A 17,168-nucleotide genomic window follows, 5' to 3' on the forward strand; every position below is an offset into this window, starting at 1 on the left:
GGACGAGCTTCAGGGACAGCTCCAGCCTTTGCAAACACCGTTGCATCCACACCAGGGAATGGCCCTACAAGTGCTCAGAATGTGGGAAGAGCTTCAGCACAAGCACCAAGCTGCTCAGCCACCAGCACATCCACACTGGGGAACAGCCCTACACGTGTAGGGAATGTGGGACAGCTCCACCCTCTACACCCACCGTCGCCTCCACATCAGGGAGAGGCCCTTCCACTGTGGGGAGTGTGGGAAGAGCTTCAGGCAGAGCTCTTCCTTGACCTCCCACCAACGGACCCACCGGTAAGAGAAGCCCCGAGTGCCCCGACTGCGGGAAGAGCTTCGGCCGCTGCTCCAACTCCATCAGCCATGGGAGGACCCGCGTTGGATGATCCACAGGGACCCCCGTTGGGCACCGACCTGGTGTGCTGGTTTTAAGGTAAACCAGCAGGGGAAATGACAGTGGTGACATCACGGGGACAGCGGTGACATCACAGGGACATTGGTGACATCACATGGACAGCGGAGACATCACAGGGACATTGGTGACATCACATGGACAGCGATGACATCACAGGGACATCAATGACATCACAGGGACATTGGTGACATCACAGGCACAGCGGTGACATCACAGGGACATTGGTGACATCACATGGACAGCGGTGACATCACAGGGACATCAATGACATCACAGGGACATTGGTGACATCACATGGACAGCGGTGACATCACGGGGACAGTGGTGACATCACAGAGAGAGCGGTGACATCATGGGGACAGTGGTGACATCACCGGGGGTTAATTTTGGTGTGAAAATCTCCTGCTTTGGGCAATAAATTCTGGCTCCTCCTCCGGCATCCGGTAGTTCCTCCCTGGGAACCAGGAATGGGAATGGGGACAGGGGGAATGGGAATGGGGACACCTGGAATGAGAATGGGAACATTGGGAGCAGACTGGGAATGGGACTGGAGACATCAGGAAGTGGGAATGGGGGCACCTGGATTGGGAATGGGGACACCGGGGAGAGGGATGGAGACACTGGGAGCAGGTTAGGGACACCAGGAATGGGAATGGGGACACCTGGAATTGGAATGGAGACTGCAGGAACTGGGATGGGAACACCTGGAATGAGAATGGGAATTCGTGGATTGGGAATGGGAACACGTGGAATGGGAATGGGAACATTTGGAGCAGATTGAGGACACCAGGAATTGGAATGGGGACACCTGGAATGGTAATGGGAACACCTGGAATGGGAATGGGAACACCTGGAATGGGAATGGGGACACCAGGAATGGGAATGGGGAAAACAGAGGTGGGATGGGAACACCTGGAATGGGAATGGGGACAATAGGAAAGGGAATGGAGACACCTGGAATGGGAATGGGAACACCAAGAACTGGGAATGGGGAAAACAGAAGTGGGATGGGAACATCAGGAATGGGAGGAGGGACAATAGGAATGGGAATGGGGACACCTAGAACGGGATGGCACACCTGGAAAGGGAATTGGAACACATGGAATGGGAATGGGAACACCTGGAATGGGAATGAGAATGCCTGGAATGGGAATGGGGACATCAGGAATGGGATGGGGACAATAGCAATGGGATGGTAACACCAGGAATGGAAATGGGAACACTTGGAATGGGAATGGGGACATTGGGAGCAGACTGGGGACACCAGGAATGGGAATGGGGGCAGCAGGAATGGGAATGGGGACACGTGGAATGGGGATGGGAACACCTGGAATGGGAATGGGAACACCTGGAATGGGAATGGGGACACCAGGAATGGGAATGGGAACACCTGGAATGGGAATGGAGACACCTGAAATGGGATGGGAACACTGGGAATGGGAATGGGAACATTGGGAGCAGGTTGGGGACATCAGGAATGGGAATGGGAACACCTGGAATGGGAATGGGGACACCAGGAATGGGAATGGGAACAACTGGAATGGGAATGGGAACACCTGGAATGGGAATGGGAACATTGGGAGCAGACTGGGGACACCTGGAATGGGAATGGGCACACCTGGAATGGGAATGGGGAAAACAGAGGTGGGATGGGAACACCTGGAATGGGAATGGGGACAAAAGGAAGGGGAATGGAGACACCTGGAATGGGAATGGGAACACCAAGAACTGGGAATGGGGAAAACAGAAGTGGGATGGGAACACCAGGAATGGGAGGAGGGACAATAGGAATGGGAATGGGGACACCTAAAATGGGATGGAACACCTGGAAAGGGAATTGGAACACCTGGAAAGGGAATTGGAACACGTGGAATGGGAATGGGAACTCCTGGAATGGGAATGGGAACTCCTGGAATGGGAATGGGGACACCTGGATTGGGATGGGAACAACTAGAATGGGATGGGAACACCTGGAACAGGAATGCAAACCCCTGCAATGGGAATGGGAACAACCCGGGCCCGGGCTGTGTCCCTGGTGAAACAGGAGGCCAGGCCCAAAAGAGTTCACGAAGAAATTTGGGCCTGCTAACAAGCTACCAACATCCAAGACCATCTGTGCTCGTTCTGTTCTACTGACTGGAGCAAAGCTTCAGAGAATAGTACAGGAACATGTCCTAGGCCTAGAGGGGATAAATTAGAGAGACAGCAGGATCAGGGAGACATTGGAATAGGAGGAATAGGCCGGGAGCCAGGGCTTTTTCCAAGCTTCAGGGAGCGGGTCAAGAACAATGGAAGAGAAGGAAGGTCAAGCTGAGGAAGAGGAGTTGAAGCCCCCAGAGCCATGGAGGAAGAGTGGAAGTCCCCTCAGGATTGAGGGCCAAGAGAAGCACCGCCCCAAGCCCCGCCTGAGCTCCACCTATACTCCGCCTATTCTTAATCTGCAGAGAGAGATGTTGGAATCACTTGAATATGCATTTAATCACAGTTAAAGATTGTATAAAAATGCTGATTTTGTGTGAAGCCTTGGAGCAAGTTTGTCCAGCGCGAGCTGGCTTGCTCCCAACGTTGAAGAAACAAATACCTTACTGCTTAAAGAGAAAAAAGTCTCTGAGCAGTTTCTCGGACCGATTTTTCGGATTCAGCGCCCAGTCAGTCCCAGGATGATCCCAGTCACTCCTGGTCTCTCCCAGTTGCTCTCAGTTTCCTCCATGTGGTCCCACTCATTCCCAGTTGCCCCCAGAAGCTTCCAGCATGATCCCAGTTGCTCACAGCCACTTCCAGTCATCCCCAGCGCACTTCCAGTTGCTCCCAGGATGATCCCAATCACCTCCAGCATGATCCCACTCACTCTTGATATGATCCCAGTATGACCCCAGTCACCCTCAGTGTGGTCTCAGTTGCTCCCAGCATGGGCCAAGCTTCTCCCACTGTGATCCCAGTATGGTCCCAGTTCCTCCCAGTTACCCCTAGCACAGATCCAGTCACTTCCAAGTATGATCCCAGTCCTCCCTCCTGACAGTCCCAGTCAATCCCAGTTGCTTCTATTGTAGATCCAGTCACTCAGTTCCTTCCAGTTGCCCCCAGTGTGGTCCTAATTCCCCTTCATGTAGTCCCAGTCACTCCCAGTATGGTCCCAGTCACCCCCACCATGGTTGCAGACACTCCCAGTATATCCCAGTAGAGCCCTCACCATGCTCATAGTCCTTCCCAGTCACTCCCAGATGCCCCAGTAACATTCCAGTTTCCACCAGTATGATCCCAGTGACTCCAAGGCACTCCCACTATATCCTATGTGGCCTCCAGTTGCTCCCAGTAGCCCTCAGTGTGGTCCCAGTTGCTCCCAGTATGATCCCTGTTGCCCCATTTCTGGTCCTGGAGGGTCCCAGTGTGCTCAGATCCTGCTCCCGGGGGGTCCTGCTGGGTCCCAGTCCTGGTCCCGGTGTATCCTGGTGTCCCGATCCATTCCAGTCTGTCCCAGCCCATCTCAGTCCATTCCAGTCTGTCCCAGAGCATCCCATTCCATCCCAGTCCATCCCAGTCCATCCCAGACAGTCCCATTCATCCCTGTCCATCCCAGTCCATCCCAGTCCATTCCAGTCCGTCCCAGTCTGTCCCAGTCCATCCCAGTCCATCCCAGTCCATCCCATTCCATCCCAGTCCATCCCAGTCCATCCCAGTCCCTTCCCAGCCGTTTCCCAGGTCCTGCCCCCCCGCCCCCCAAGATGCTGACGGGGGCGGGGCTCCGTCTTTGCCTTCGTCTCCCTGGGCCTGCCTGGAATGAAGGGGCCGCTGGGACACTGCGGGACCTCCTGAAACCAAAGGAACCCGGGGAGAATTTGGGTACTCCTGGAGTCAAGGCACAACTGGGACACTGCAGGGCCCTATGGAAAAAAAGGAACCTTGTGACACTGCGGAATTCATGGAATCCAGGGGCCTTTGTGACAGGGGGGCCTCATGGAACCAAAGGAAGCCTGAGGTGTTTCAGAAGGTCATGGAATCAAGGGGCCACTGGGACACTGCAGGGCCTCTGGCAATTAAAGGAACACTGGGACACTGGGGCAGGACATCCCCCCTGCAATGGCCCCAAGACAATGCCCCATTTGCAAAGGGGTCAGTGCTGAGCTGAGAGGGGGCCGGGACAAGGCAGGAGATGTTGGACCCCAGACTGGTTTGACCCCAAATGAAGCCCCTGATGGTGAGGGAAGCCCTGGAGTCCAAGGACTGTCAGTCCATGGGTTTCTACCACAAAGGGTCAGTCCCCTTTGCCAGGGGCAGCTTCTTCCAACAGAACCCTTCTTGGGGGTGTGTGGAGATTCCTGCCTTGGCTGGGGACCCCCCCAAGGTCACTGCTGGAGGTTGAGAGCAGAGATCTCCCCACCAGCGCTGCTCTGGGGGAGTTCCATCCATCTCTAATTAAGAATTATTGCTTGTTTGCCACCTTTAGTAGAATTGCTTCAACAATTGCTTTAGTGTAGTGCCCTGTCCTACCTTATCCTGTACTCCTGGTAGTTTTAGTGTTTCTACTGTTCACTAAATAATTCTGTTCTGTGTCATCATTTGCAAAAATAAATAATTCATTTTCTATCAATAGATCTGATTTGCCATCATTAAAGCCTGGGGGACAAACATGGTTCAGTCCCCCCTCTAGAATTGCTCTAAATTTCAACTGTTGGCACAATGCAAGGCTGAGATTGGATCCAGCAGCCCCCAGCACCCCAGAGGAAGTTGGGAGCTCAGGGGGACCATCCCCCTTTCCCAACCCCCAGTGCCCAAAGACCCTCATGGGACTGTCCATCCCTCCAGACCACCCCCCTTTTCCACCCCTCTCCCTGGTTCTCCCACTTTTCCATGATCCCCTCAAGCCCCAGCCCCCTCATGTTTAGTTTGGGGTCTCAACCCCCACTTTTTCCCCCTCTCCCACCCCATACACATCATTCCCCCAATCCCCACCTCCCTCATGCTCAGTTTGGGGGTCCCACCCTCCCCTTTTTCCCCCTCTTCTGACCTCACCCACCCCTTTCCCATCAGCCCCCAATTCTCAACCTCCCTCCCTCTCCACTTTTGGGGGGTCCCACTCCTCTCCCATTCAGTCTTGGGGTCCCACCACCCCTTTTATCCCCTCTGACTCACCGACCCCCCCCTTCCCAACACCCCCTCTCACCCAAGAGCTCCTCACGTGCAGCCAGGGGAGGCTCCCAGTAACACCAGAGTCCATGAAAGTCCCCCCAGACTCTGCAGTTCCTCATGTGTCTGACAGGGCGTCTTGGGAGGCACTGGAGTTCCCCCAGCTGCTCCAGATCCATAGCACTGAGATTTCCTTCTTTCCTTCCCTTCTTCCCTCCCCAGGGTCTCCTGTGGTGTTCTTCTGACATTGGGTGTAGCAGGAGCCACCCCCAGGGCTCTGCATGGGGCAGGCTGGGTTGTGGCAGTCTAAAAATGTGTAATTAATAAGGAAATTGTAGATTTTGCATAGAAGTTGTTGTATTGTATTGTACTGTGCGTATGTTCTGTCCTTTCATTGGTTGATACTTGACGCAGTACCGTATAGGGTTATGTTCAGCCCCTATCTCCTATGATTGGTTGTAATTTGCATGCTCCGCCTAAACCCCATCTTCTGTTCCAGTGCCTTCCTTACCCACGTTATTTAAGGCTGGAGCCATTTTGCACAGTGCTTTCTGTGCCCTTTTGTTCCTCCCTTTAAGCAGTTCAGTTGCCCCGCTACTTTTATAACAAAATCACCTTACCAGCTGCACCCAGAAAAGTTGGGGAGGTCTTTATTCAAGCGCTGACCTCCGCACTGGGTGGTACCTGCTGCTCCTCAGGTGATTGGACAGAGCCATTCGTTGGTGTGAGTTTGGCATTCCCCACCCAAACTGCTACAGGAGTGCCAAGCTATTCCGAGGAATGGGGAGTTGTTACGAAGACTTGAGCGGAGCCCTGCTTAGAGGGGCTGGGAGAGGTCCAGCAGCATGGAGTGAGCCTGGTCAGTGCAGAGGGGCCCCGAGCAGGAGATGAAATCTCTTGCAGAGAGGCGCCACTTGCCACAACAGCAAACGGGGAAATCTTCCTCTCCCTTCAGGTCAGAGGTACAAGTGGATGTGATCAGTGGTGTTCAAGCCCCCTGCAATGTGGAGGTGGAGATCCAAACAACCTATAAACAGACTGGCTCGAGCAAGGAAAGGCTGGGATGCTGTGACAATTATTGTGGCCTGGTACTAAGGCAGGCCTGGGAAATCCAGATCAGATGCTCTGGCACCTCTGTTAGGAGGCAAAGTCATCCCAAGGGCTGGAGGCTTCTGCGCGGATGATGTCAGGAGGGGCTGCACTCACTGGTGTCTCTGAAGGGGTGAATCTCTCTGTGATTCTCCTGGTTCTTGTGCCATTTCCCAAACAACATGGGCAGGAGGAGGGCTTTGCTGTCGCTTGTGGGAGAAACCTGCCTCTGGCTTTAGAGTGTTTTGAGAAAGTCCAGGTCAGACCTGCTTCATTTTCTAATGAGGGAAGTTGTCTTCCTCCATAGGCTGAAAAGGCCAGGAGCAAGTTACCATGTGTGTACATTCACATACTTTCCTTTTGCTGTGAATAGGGGCTTTGGTCCCGTGGAAATGCATGGGGCAGAGGACAGGGGACCTTGGGATCAGGTGGCAATCTTGGCTACTGGAAGGTTTCAGGATTCTTGTCTGCAAGCTGCAGTTGAGTGCGTCGTATCACTACTGAACCAGAGATGCTCCCCTGCCGCTCCCATCAAGTGGACTTGCTTTTGGGGGTCTTGTATTTCTTTCTTATTGTCTTTCACGAATCCAGGGAAGAATGTGTGCGATTTTCTGGTTCTTCCCCTCACCTAATCCCCTAGCTGCTTTTTGGAAGGCCTCTTGCAGAAGCTGATACTGAAGCAGTGCTTTCAGGGTTACCCAGGGACTCTGAGAAACTGGAGGGGGAGAGATCACAGATTCAGTGCTGCCTGTGGTCAGGGACTAACGGAATGGCAAGCAGCTGGCTCACTGGAGAGAGATATCCCATCTCTAGCTAAATGAAGCTAAATCTCTTATCCACAAACTTCTGATTCAAGTCCAGGCAGTTCTGTCTAGACTGGCCAATGGGGCTGATGATGCCTGAGACCAAATCTTCCTTCCTGGGGCATTTCAAAAGAGCCAGCCATACTGAAATCAGGAGCTTTTCTACATGTGCTTGATGAGCTCAGCTGCCTCAACATCTGTAAGTTTTCTTTTTTCAGACCCCATTGACGATGTGCATGGTGACCTCCTGGGATCCCATGGCAAAATGAACCTTCTTTGCACCTGCCAGTGTAGCATCTTCACCTTGCACTCCCTTCCTGGAGCAGTAGGTGCTGGCACAGCAGCCATTCATCTCCAAGGAGTCCCCAGGGTTGTGAGGGGGGATGAAGCTAGGTGGACAGCAGATCGCAGTCAGAGGCCATGGAACAGGTTGGACATGAGCTTGGGGAGACCAAGTGAAGTTCATCCCATACTAAAAGCCTCTATGGCCCATGAGGAGACAGCGAATCTCCCTCTGGAGAGCCTAGGTCAGGAATATACCCGCATCCATCATCGTAACGTCTCTGCATCTTGTTTGCAGACAAACCTCCTGTTAAAACTGCCGGAGCTTCCAAGCTGACTGCAGGCAGCAGTTGTAGAGCCCACGGCACCAGCTCATAGGTCAGCAAGGAGTGCCTTTCAGATGCTGTCTCTCTCCCTTGTAGATGTCTTTGTGCTGCCCCAGTCTTTCTGATCTGCCTCATCCTTGACTTCTCCACCCTGCTCCCTGCCATTGCTTGAGAAGGAGTTATCTGCAATGCCTTTGGGCACCGGGAGCCCAGAGACTGAAGCTTTCCAGCAAGAGCCCCAGGCCTGTCCAGCAGCTGTAAATTTCCCTTGGAAGAGCACTCTCATCTTTCAGCCCAGTGTTTATTTAGCCCCCTTGTCTATGTTGTACAATGGGGCTGCTTCAGAGAGCCCCTGTGGTCCTTCCACCTCTCTCTGCCTGGCCTGGCTGTCCTCAGGGCATCTTGCCAAGCTCTCATGTGGTGCTGCTGACCCCTGGGCTGGTGTCATATATCTTTTCTAGAAGATGATTTTTTTCAGCAAACGCCCTGTGGAGGACAGCAAAGCTGCAGAGATGAGCCCACATGTCAGGAGAGAGCCTGGCTGTCCCAAGAGCTGGTGCTGATGGGGGCCAAAACTGGCCCTGGTCTCCCCCCATCCCAGTCAGCAGTGGGATATCAGGATTGAACTGTGAAGTTTGTTAACTCCTCGGCAGCATCCCTGTGGGGTGGGGAAGACAGGGCAGGGGAGCCGCTGGATGGTGAGAGAAGGGCTTCCAGGTGTTCTGGAGGAGATGTAGCAAAGCCATGGGGGCCATGTGCTGCTGCAGCCCAGCCTTCCTGGGTGCACTTCAGGAAAAGTGTTCTAAGAAAGACCTTCACTCAAAGCAATGGCCTTGGGTTTTCTGGCTGCTTTTCCCAGAGGAAGCAGCATGTCAGCAAAGGAATCAAAGCTCAGGGGATTTCCAGTGAGAAGGACACTGGGAGGAGTTGGGTATGTATTCTTCCATCCCATAAAATGAGAAAAAATGGGCCGGAGTGAGAGGTGAGGGATTTCCAAAGTCTGCTCATCTCTGATGTCTCCCCTCCCTGGCCTGGAGGGATCCAGTGCCTCCGGTGCAGAGCCGAAAGCTGTGCTGCAGATCCTGAAGGTGATTGTCCTGCTTCTGGTCAGGGCAGTGTTAATTTGGGCAGTATCCAGGAGGGGGCACAGCCAGGACATAGAGGTTATTCCTCATTTTGTCAAGGATGGGGGAAGGGGTCTCTTCCAGGTTGTGTGCGTGGTGGCAAAGTTGGGCACCAACTGGTGAGCAATCATGTGTGAGTCATTTGCCTCCCTTGTACACTCGGTTATTAGTATTGTTTCTGTTACTGTTCTGTTGCTGTACTGTTTTCTTATTTCATTGCCGTTTCCAGTAAGTTGTTCTTCTCTCAGCCTGCCATCTTTACCTTTTGTGCCTCCAATTCTCCCGTCCAGCCTGCCTCCGGATGGAGGGGGAGTGGGAAGGAAAGGAGGAGTGGGAAGTGAGCGAGTGGCGCACGATTTGCATGGTTTCAGTGAGAACACTAAATTATGGAACACCCGTCTTAAACACATCATCGTGGCTGGGCTTCTCGAACCAAGATTTAAGAAGGCTCCATCCACATTTGTTACAAGCACGCTGGTGGCTTAGGAGGCCAATGCGAGATAGACATATCCGATTGCAAAAGGCACAGCAGAAAGACTCCCTAGGTGGTATATTCTGCAAGACATGATTCTTTCTCCCTTGTCTTTTCTCCTCGAGAGGGATTCTGCGTGCGTTCTCAAAGGAAACAGGAGCGTTATAGATGGTGTGTCTCCAGGCCTCCCGATTGGAGGCCAGAGTAGACCAGTTATGTTGATTGATATGGCCGAGGCTGAGATGTTTGCAGCTATAATTGTCTACAACGTGGAATAAATAATTCGGATTACAGTATTTTAGTATTTCTTATTTTATTATTTTAATAATATTTCTTATAACATTACTATCTATTACTGAATATATATAACATGTAATAATGTATTATAAAGTATTACTTCTCTCTATATTTCTATATTATATTTCTAAATATATTTCTATATTTCTATATATACTTCTCTATATATATATTCTATATTTCCATATATATGTCTATATTTCTAATAATATTTCTATATTATTGTAACTATCATCTACTTAGCTAAATCATTCACTCAGGTCTGAGAAGGCGTGTCGAAAACAAGGATGCCTTGGCTAATAAACGCAGTGCTAGTCTTCCGTTCTGCTTGAGCCAGGGCCATAATCCAACGCCATCATTGCCAGAGTGCCCTGAATGCTTGTCTGACGTGAATCTCTGGGGCGTGGAAACCCTCCTCTTCTTCTCTGAAGGGCGGTAGTCTGTGTGCTGCACAATCTCTACTTAATATTTGTTTTCTTAGCTTTAATATAATTGCTTCAACACTGCTTCCAAATACTGCACTATGTTTCCAGCTATAATTATCTACAATGTGGAATAAATAACTCTGCTTAAAGTATTTTAGTATTTACTATTTTATTATTTTAATAATATTTATTATACTATTACTATCTATTGCTGAAGATATATAACATGTAATAATGTATTATAAAATATTACTTCTATATTATATTTCTAAATATATTTCTATATTTCTATATATATTTCTATGTATATATATTCGGTATTTCTATATATATTTCTATATTTCTATATTATATTTCTCTATATATTTCTATATTTCTCTATATATTTCTATATTTCTATATATATTTCTCTATATATATTCTATATTTCTATATATATTTCTATATATATATTCTATATTTCTATATATATTTCTCTATATATGTTCTATATTTCTATATATATTTCTATATTTCTAATGATATTTCTATATTATTGTAACTATCATCTACTTAGCTAAATCATTCACTCAGGTCTGAGAAGGCGTGTCGAAAACAAGGATGCCTTGGCTAATAAACGCAGTGCTAGTCTTTTGTTCTGCTTGAGCCAGGGCCATAATCCAACGCCATCATTGCCAGAGTGCCCTGAATGCTTGTCTGACGTGAATCTCTGGGGCGTGGAAACCCTCCTCTTCTTCTCTGAAGGGCGGTAGTCTGTGTGCTGCACAACCTGGCTGTGGCAATCATAGCCCCGCCCTGTTGATCTTTGCTCTCTCTGTCTCTGTCGGGTTTGCTCCCGAGCAGCCCGGAGCATGAGAGCCTGCTTGGAGCTGGCTTTGGAGGGCCCTGGAACTGCAGGATTCACTAAGACTTGGTCACAACGTGGAGGACTTGTTCTCTCCCTCTTTCTCTTCCGCAGTGAGCGGTCATAGTCTGTGTACTGCACAAACCGGCTGCCAAGGTTGTAAGTTCCCCGCACAGATCTGCTTGGCTCCCTCTGCCTCAGCAAGGTTTGCTCCTGAGCAGCCCTGGCAGCGGGAGCCCACCGGCAGATCCTCTTGGAAGGCCTTGCAGCTGTGCTATCCCTAGGACCACGGTCACGACTTGGAGGACCAGTTCTTCTCTCTGAAGCGTCGTCATAGTCTGTGGTGTCCCCAGAGCAGCTGCGCAGATCCCTGCCCCACAGAGGGAATCTGCTCCGGGACCGCTCCCTGCCAGTGTCCTTCATGCCCTGCAAAGAGAGCTGTGCAGAGTTCCTGCCCTTTTCTCCTGAAAGGATCAGAGCAGTGGGGAACCCCTACAAGTTCTGGGACAGGACAGTTTGGGGCCTCCAAAAGGCTCTTTTGGAGGGCTACTAAGACCAAAAGGCCAGAGGCGCACCAAAGGGATGGATCCAGGTGGGATGCTTGGAGAGGGAGCAGCGTTGTGGTTGTGAAGAAAGGTGCGGTGTGTGAGGGTCAAAAGAGAAATGCTGAGATCCCAGAAAGAAATCCACTATTCCTCTGATGCCCTGACCCGTGACCCCAAAGTTACCTTAGTCCTACCAGTCAGACCCTGTGGTCCAACAGAGCCCGCCTGCTTGCTGCTGGCCACACACTGACTGAGGAAGGAAGGGGCATGTGATGGTGCCAGTGAGGAAGAAGCCCTTTCTCCAATTCTCAGATCAGAGCATCTGGAGAAAAACAAAAGAGTGATCTCAGTTTAGAGCTGTTGTTGCAACCTCCTCTGGGGTTCAGTCATTTTCTCAGAGAGGCTTCTATGACAGAGAGAAGACTTAACCAAGGACACTAATGGGAAACTCAGCGTGGGTCTTCCCACCAAGTTTGCCTCTGTCCCAACAAAAACCTCATCTCTATACCTCCCACAGCCTCCATTTCATAAATTCACAGACTTGTTTGGGTTGCAAGGGACCTTTAACTTTATCTTGTTCCACCCCGCTGTGGTGGGCAGGAACACCCTCCACTATTCCAAGGTTTCTCCAAGCCCTGTCCAACCTGGCCTTGAACACTTCCAGGGATGGGGCCCCCACAGATGCTGTGGCAACCTGTGCCAGTGTCTCAGCACCCTTACAGCAAAGAATTCCTTCCCAATATCTAGTGTAAACCTGCCCTCTGTTAGCTGGAAACTGATAGCCTTCATCCTGTCACTACATTCCCTGACAAATGGTGCCTCCCCATCTTTCCTGGAGGTCCTCTTTAAGTCCTCTTATCTACAAGAGTCAACATCAGAGACCAGGCAAGTAGCAGATTCCATCCGGGCCGCAGCCTGAAGCCCAGTAAAGGACAGACACGGAGTAGTTCAGATTTGACAGCACTGAATGATGCAGGTAGTAATTTCATTTGATGAGAAAAACACTCAGGAAGGTGAGAAGCACAAGTGCAAAGGAGGAAAAGGAAATGTATTCTGAACATATTTGAATCCTGGTTATTACCTGGCATAGAACAGCAGGTAGGCTTGCTGCCTGAGAACTGTGTCAATGGAACGCAGCTGCACAGATTCATCGTCCATCCGGTACCACAATCCATTGCTGGCCTGTAAAAAAAAGGCAAGGATCTCTCCATGGTTTCTCTCCAAAAACACGGGTAGGAAACTGCCAAACCGAGAGCATGTCAAAACAAATGCAGTCCAGCCACTAAGGAGGCCTTCTGCCCCAAAACTTTGGCTGTCAGTAACACTGACAGGAAAGTTTATCTTCCCCAGCACACATTTTTCCCCATTGGGAAGGAAGTTGCTCTTTTACCTTTGTGTAGCAGAAATAGTGTCCTCCATGACAGCTGACACCACTGTGCACCAGGACAGCATATAAGGAGTAGAGGAGTGGTTCTCCATCTGCCTGAGACATGTATGGGCGAAGATCCAAGTACTCCGGATACTCTACAAGCTATGGAGAGACCAAGAGGGCTCAGAAATGACCCTGGTCTGGGACATGAAATAACCTACCAAGTGCAGGGGCCAGTCCAGGTGTATCAATACATCTCGGGGGCTCATGGGCACTTGGTTTTCCATAAAGCAACATAAAATCGTTTGGGTGGCAGGAAACCCTTCTCAGTCAAAGCAGCCCTATCAGAGCACAGTGCTTGCCTGTCTTCCCACAGGAACTTTCCACTCCCCAGAAGGGACCACAAAAAACCCAACACAAGCAGCTTGTGACAAGCATCCTGCTTTAGGAAATCTGCTTCTTGAAGAGAAAGCTGCACACCAATAGTGTACACACCTTGCTGATCTTCCCAGCAGTGAAGTAGTCAAACCTCTTCAGACACACAGTGAGAACCTTGGGTGCACAGTGGACAGTGAACCTCTTAGTGGCGGCAACATTCTTCTCACACCTTGAAACCAAGCACAGAGCACAGCGCTGAAATGCACCCTATCTTCCACCAAGGCAGTCAGACAACCTTTCTTGTCTCGTGCATCCTTATGCTATTTTAAGGCAATTCGCTGCCATATTTAAAACAAACAAACAAACAAAGAAAAAACCCCAACCCCCCTCCCCCAAAAAACCAGACAAACAAAACTGTGTCTCATCAGTGTGCAGTAAACTTCCACGAGAAGATGACTTCTGCTCAATGACTTGTAGCCCCCTCCCACAGAGTCTAGTGTTAATATGTTGTTAGGAATCATCTTACTTGCTACATTGAAAGCAGTTTTCACCATCCAGGTGCTCAGGTGTTACAAAGTCCTCCAGAGCTGCAGGGAGGGATGAGGCTGCCTGGAGAATTGAGAAATCGGTGCACTGAGCTACAGCAAATGCCCTGGCCCAAACATTTTCCAGGAGCTGACAAGAAAACCCCTGTAGCTGATGCTGAGGAGACCCGCCATGAATCTGCAAGCTGTATCCAGAAGGAGCCAGAAAGAGAGTGTGGTGCTGAACATTTCCCCTGTCCCAGAGGTTCTCAGGGGCAATCAAGAGCTCCCTCTCTCTATCACCTGCCATTGAGCCACTGATGTTATTATGTAGGGTCATCAGTAGTGAAAACAATCCAACCCATCAGCCTGGAAGCCAGACAGGTGTTGAAGGAGGGCAAAGGAAAGAAGGATGAGGATATGTCAAGGGTGCAGAGCGCATAATGGGTGCTTGTCCAGCTTCAAGCCAGCACCTACAGAGAGACCAGTGCCATGGCCTCTGCAGGAGGACAACATCCGTTCCCCTTCCCATCCACGACCAAGACCTCTGGTGTTCACAGTCTATGCTTTCAGGACAAATGTGTGGACTCTGAAAAGCCTTGCCATGTCTTGAAGCACAACTGCAAAACCTCTTACTTTGATATCCAAGGGGACATCCAGGAAGGCCTCATAGGAATCAGAAATGGCTTTGCAGCTGAAGCAGATGACTGGAAGGAAAAATCAAAATGCCGAGCAATGGTGAGCTGAACGATGGTCCTGCTTTGTGCTCCTTGTACCTGTCCTGCTAGTCCCAGGGCCAGCTGTTGGGCACAGGCAGACAGAAGGGCACAGGCAGTGCCAAGGAGAGCAGCTGTTGTAGAAACATACCTCTGGATCTCAGAAAGCCTCCAAATATTTGATGGACAATGGTAGTAGATTGAGATGATATGTCCAAGCTGGAAACAAGTAGTAAGACAGAGCATTACTTCCTCCAAGCCCCGGCTGGAGGTTTTCCTTGATGAGGCCACATCAAGGAGTCCAAAGGGCTCAGAACTTTGTAAAGGTAACTTGCTTGTGCTTACTCGTTGCTTGCACTCAGACAAGCTCTCTGCATGGCATTGACAGTACAGCATAAGAAGTCATGGGCATCCTCCTCCCTGCCAAGCTGAAAATGTTCTCCTATGACTAAGAAACAGGAAGTTAGTAGTTGTCTCCTACAGGAAGGGAAGAAAACCTGTCAAAGAACCTGAAATCACATACATCTGAAAACCCTGAGAACAGCCAAAGGCAGGATGGCACTGACTGAACGCAGGACCTTGTTAACATGCGCTTCCATGATGCACATCATGCAGAAGCCTTGTTGGCGACCTGAGGAGGGAGGGAGAGAAGGTCCTCTGGTTAGCAAAATATCCCTCGTGGTGGAATACTCCTCTTCTTCCACTCCCACTCCAGTGCAATATGCCACTCCTCCCAGTGTTTCAACAAGCACGGCACGTTTTAGTGCATAGAAAATGTTCTTCAGAGGAATGCTAAACTGAGGTTTTAACTTGCAGGAAGAGAGACCCAGAGCTAGAAAGATGTGCCTTCATGAAGAATAAGACAGCTGGACAGGACAGGTGGCTCCTGAGTGTACAAAGAACACAAGTTCTGGGTCTGACAAAGGGCTGCTTTTCTCCTAAATCAAATTTCAGGTTCTGGGAATCCTTGGGATTTGATTAACAGATTCACAGGGAGATGTCCCTAAGAGTACTCACAGGCCTGGCTGTGCTCGCGGGAGAGCAGATAGTTGGCCAGCGGCGGGGTGTATGTCAGGCATTGCAGGACAGCATTAAGGAAGCATGTGTTGCCCACATTGCGGAGTCCTGCTCCAGCACTCTGTCTTTGCTGCCAGACCATGCAAATCTTCTCGGGGGGAAAGAGGATCCTTTGTGGCGGAGTCATTCCCTCGGCAATGACTGCAGGGAAATTCCATTTGGAAAGAGATGAAACGAGGCACAAAGGCATATTTAAACAGTGAGGTCTCTACAGGAGCACTCAGGACCATCTGCTTTAACTGCCAACCCAACAACATCGGGGGAAGCTTAAACTGTGCCATTTAAATTTACTGTTTTGGAAAAATCCATTCCCCTGTTTACGTTGCTGAGAGTCCAACAAACCCGCAATCTGATTTCTGGGCCGCAGGCTACCTTCCTTTCTCAGTAGAGTTCTAGAGTGGATTATCAGTGAAACCATCCCTTTTCCTGATTGTAACTTGTTGAAAACAAGTAAATACTGAGCACGGAAGGTAACCCAAAGGATGGCAGACCTCTCTACGAGCAATGGCAGCTTTCAAAGTCTTGTACCTAGTGTCAGAGGAGTGACAAAAGGTGTTTTCCTGGGTCTAATTGTAAACACGGGGGTCAGTTTGACTGCTCTCAGGAAACATCCCAGAGATCACTCTAGGTTGTGAGCACATCATTCTGGGATTTGACCACCAGCCACGTCACTTGTCTGTGGCAGTTCACAAAGTCCAAACCTGCTGGTGAAGCTATTACTCACAGGAGTCGTTCCCTGCTGTGGCCATTGCCTCTCTCAGGAAGAGAGTGCAATGCTTTAGATGACCAAGGATGTCTTTCTCTCCAGAAAGAGAACAGCACCAATCCCGTCACCTAATTGCAAAGAAATTACTGTAGCTCACCGAAAGTATAAAAACTCTAAATAAACGCAGAACGGCATCCACCACCAAGTCTTTCAGTGGTGCCTGTAACTGCTGCTGAGCTGCAGCTCACACCCTTATGATCAGTCGCGGGGCACCAACTCACAGCAGGTTCAAAGGCCCTTTTGAAATGCTCCAATGTATGTTACCTTCTCTGAAGAGGCCCTGCTGCTCTCCTGACACTGCTTCAGCAGCAGAGCCCTCTGGCTTTCCCACCTCCTAGGAGTGACCATCTTTCAGCCACTACTTTAACTGCTGCCTTTGCTGCTCTCCTTTTTCTGCCTCCCTCCCTCCCACAGCAATCAAGGTGGGCTGAGCCCATCCCCTCAGACTACAGTCACCTCCCTGTTTACCTATCCTAGGCTATGGAAAAAACCAAGAATCAGCAAACTGGAATTCTAACCTAGGTCATACCTGGCCAGCCTATAAAAGTCGTTTATAGCTCAACCTACAGCTAGGAAGGTATAAATCAGCCTATACTTT

General features: G+C 50.1%; 2 protein-coding genes across 2 annotated transcripts in view; both read right to left on the reverse strand.

The window, feature by feature from the left end:
* Positions 1 to 7,639: 7,639 nt before the first annotated feature.
* On the reverse strand, positions 7,640 to 16,651 carry LOC108643924 (ubiquitin carboxyl-terminal hydrolase 42-like). The gene is made up of 10 exons (XM_029965942.1): positions 16,529 to 16,651; positions 15,745 to 15,945; positions 15,251 to 15,358; positions 15,073 to 15,175; positions 14,879 to 14,946; positions 14,610 to 14,718; positions 13,605 to 13,716; positions 13,131 to 13,271; positions 12,822 to 12,922; positions 7,640 to 7,814 (listed from the first exon to the last, which is right to left on the reverse strand). The coding sequence occupies exons 1-10, from the start codon at positions 16,551 to 16,553 to the stop codon at positions 7,640 to 7,642; spliced, it is 1,143 nt and encodes a 380-aa protein (XP_029821802.1). The 5' UTR covers positions 16,554 to 16,651.
* Positions 16,583 to 17,168, reverse strand: part of LOC115308156 (ubiquitin carboxyl-terminal hydrolase 42-like) — a 30,221-nt gene continuing 29,635 nt past the window's right edge. Inside the window, exon 13 of the mRNA XM_029965980.1 lies at positions 16,583 to 16,638. Coding sequence (XP_029821840.1) covers positions 16,583 to 16,638 — 56 coding nt within the window. The remainder of the gene's footprint in view (positions 16,639 to 17,168) is intronic.

Source organism: Manacus vitellinus, unplaced genomic scaffold (assembly GCF_001715985.3).
Source record: "Manacus vitellinus isolate BGI_N305 unplaced genomic scaffold, ASM171598v3 ctg7180002429988_pilon, whole genome shotgun sequence".
In the NCBI taxonomy this organism is placed as follows: domain Eukaryota; kingdom Metazoa; phylum Chordata; class Aves; order Passeriformes; family Pipridae; genus Manacus; species Manacus vitellinus.

What these genes read in the sequence shown, in the direction of transcription:
- LOC108643924 (XM_029965942.1), bottom strand. Translation starts at nt 16,553, where the DNA reads ATGGCCACAGCAGGGAACGACTCCT. An exon ending in CACAGCAGGGAACGACTCCT is followed by an intron (nt 15,946 to 16,528) that starts GTGAGTAATAGC and finishes ATTTCCCTGCAG; the next exon opens with TCATTGCCGAGGGAATGACT. An exon ending in TACCTGCTGTTCTATGCCAG is followed by an intron (nt 7,815 to 12,821) that starts GTAATAACCAGG and finishes CTGTCCACCTAG; the next exon opens with CTTCATCCCCCCTCACAACC.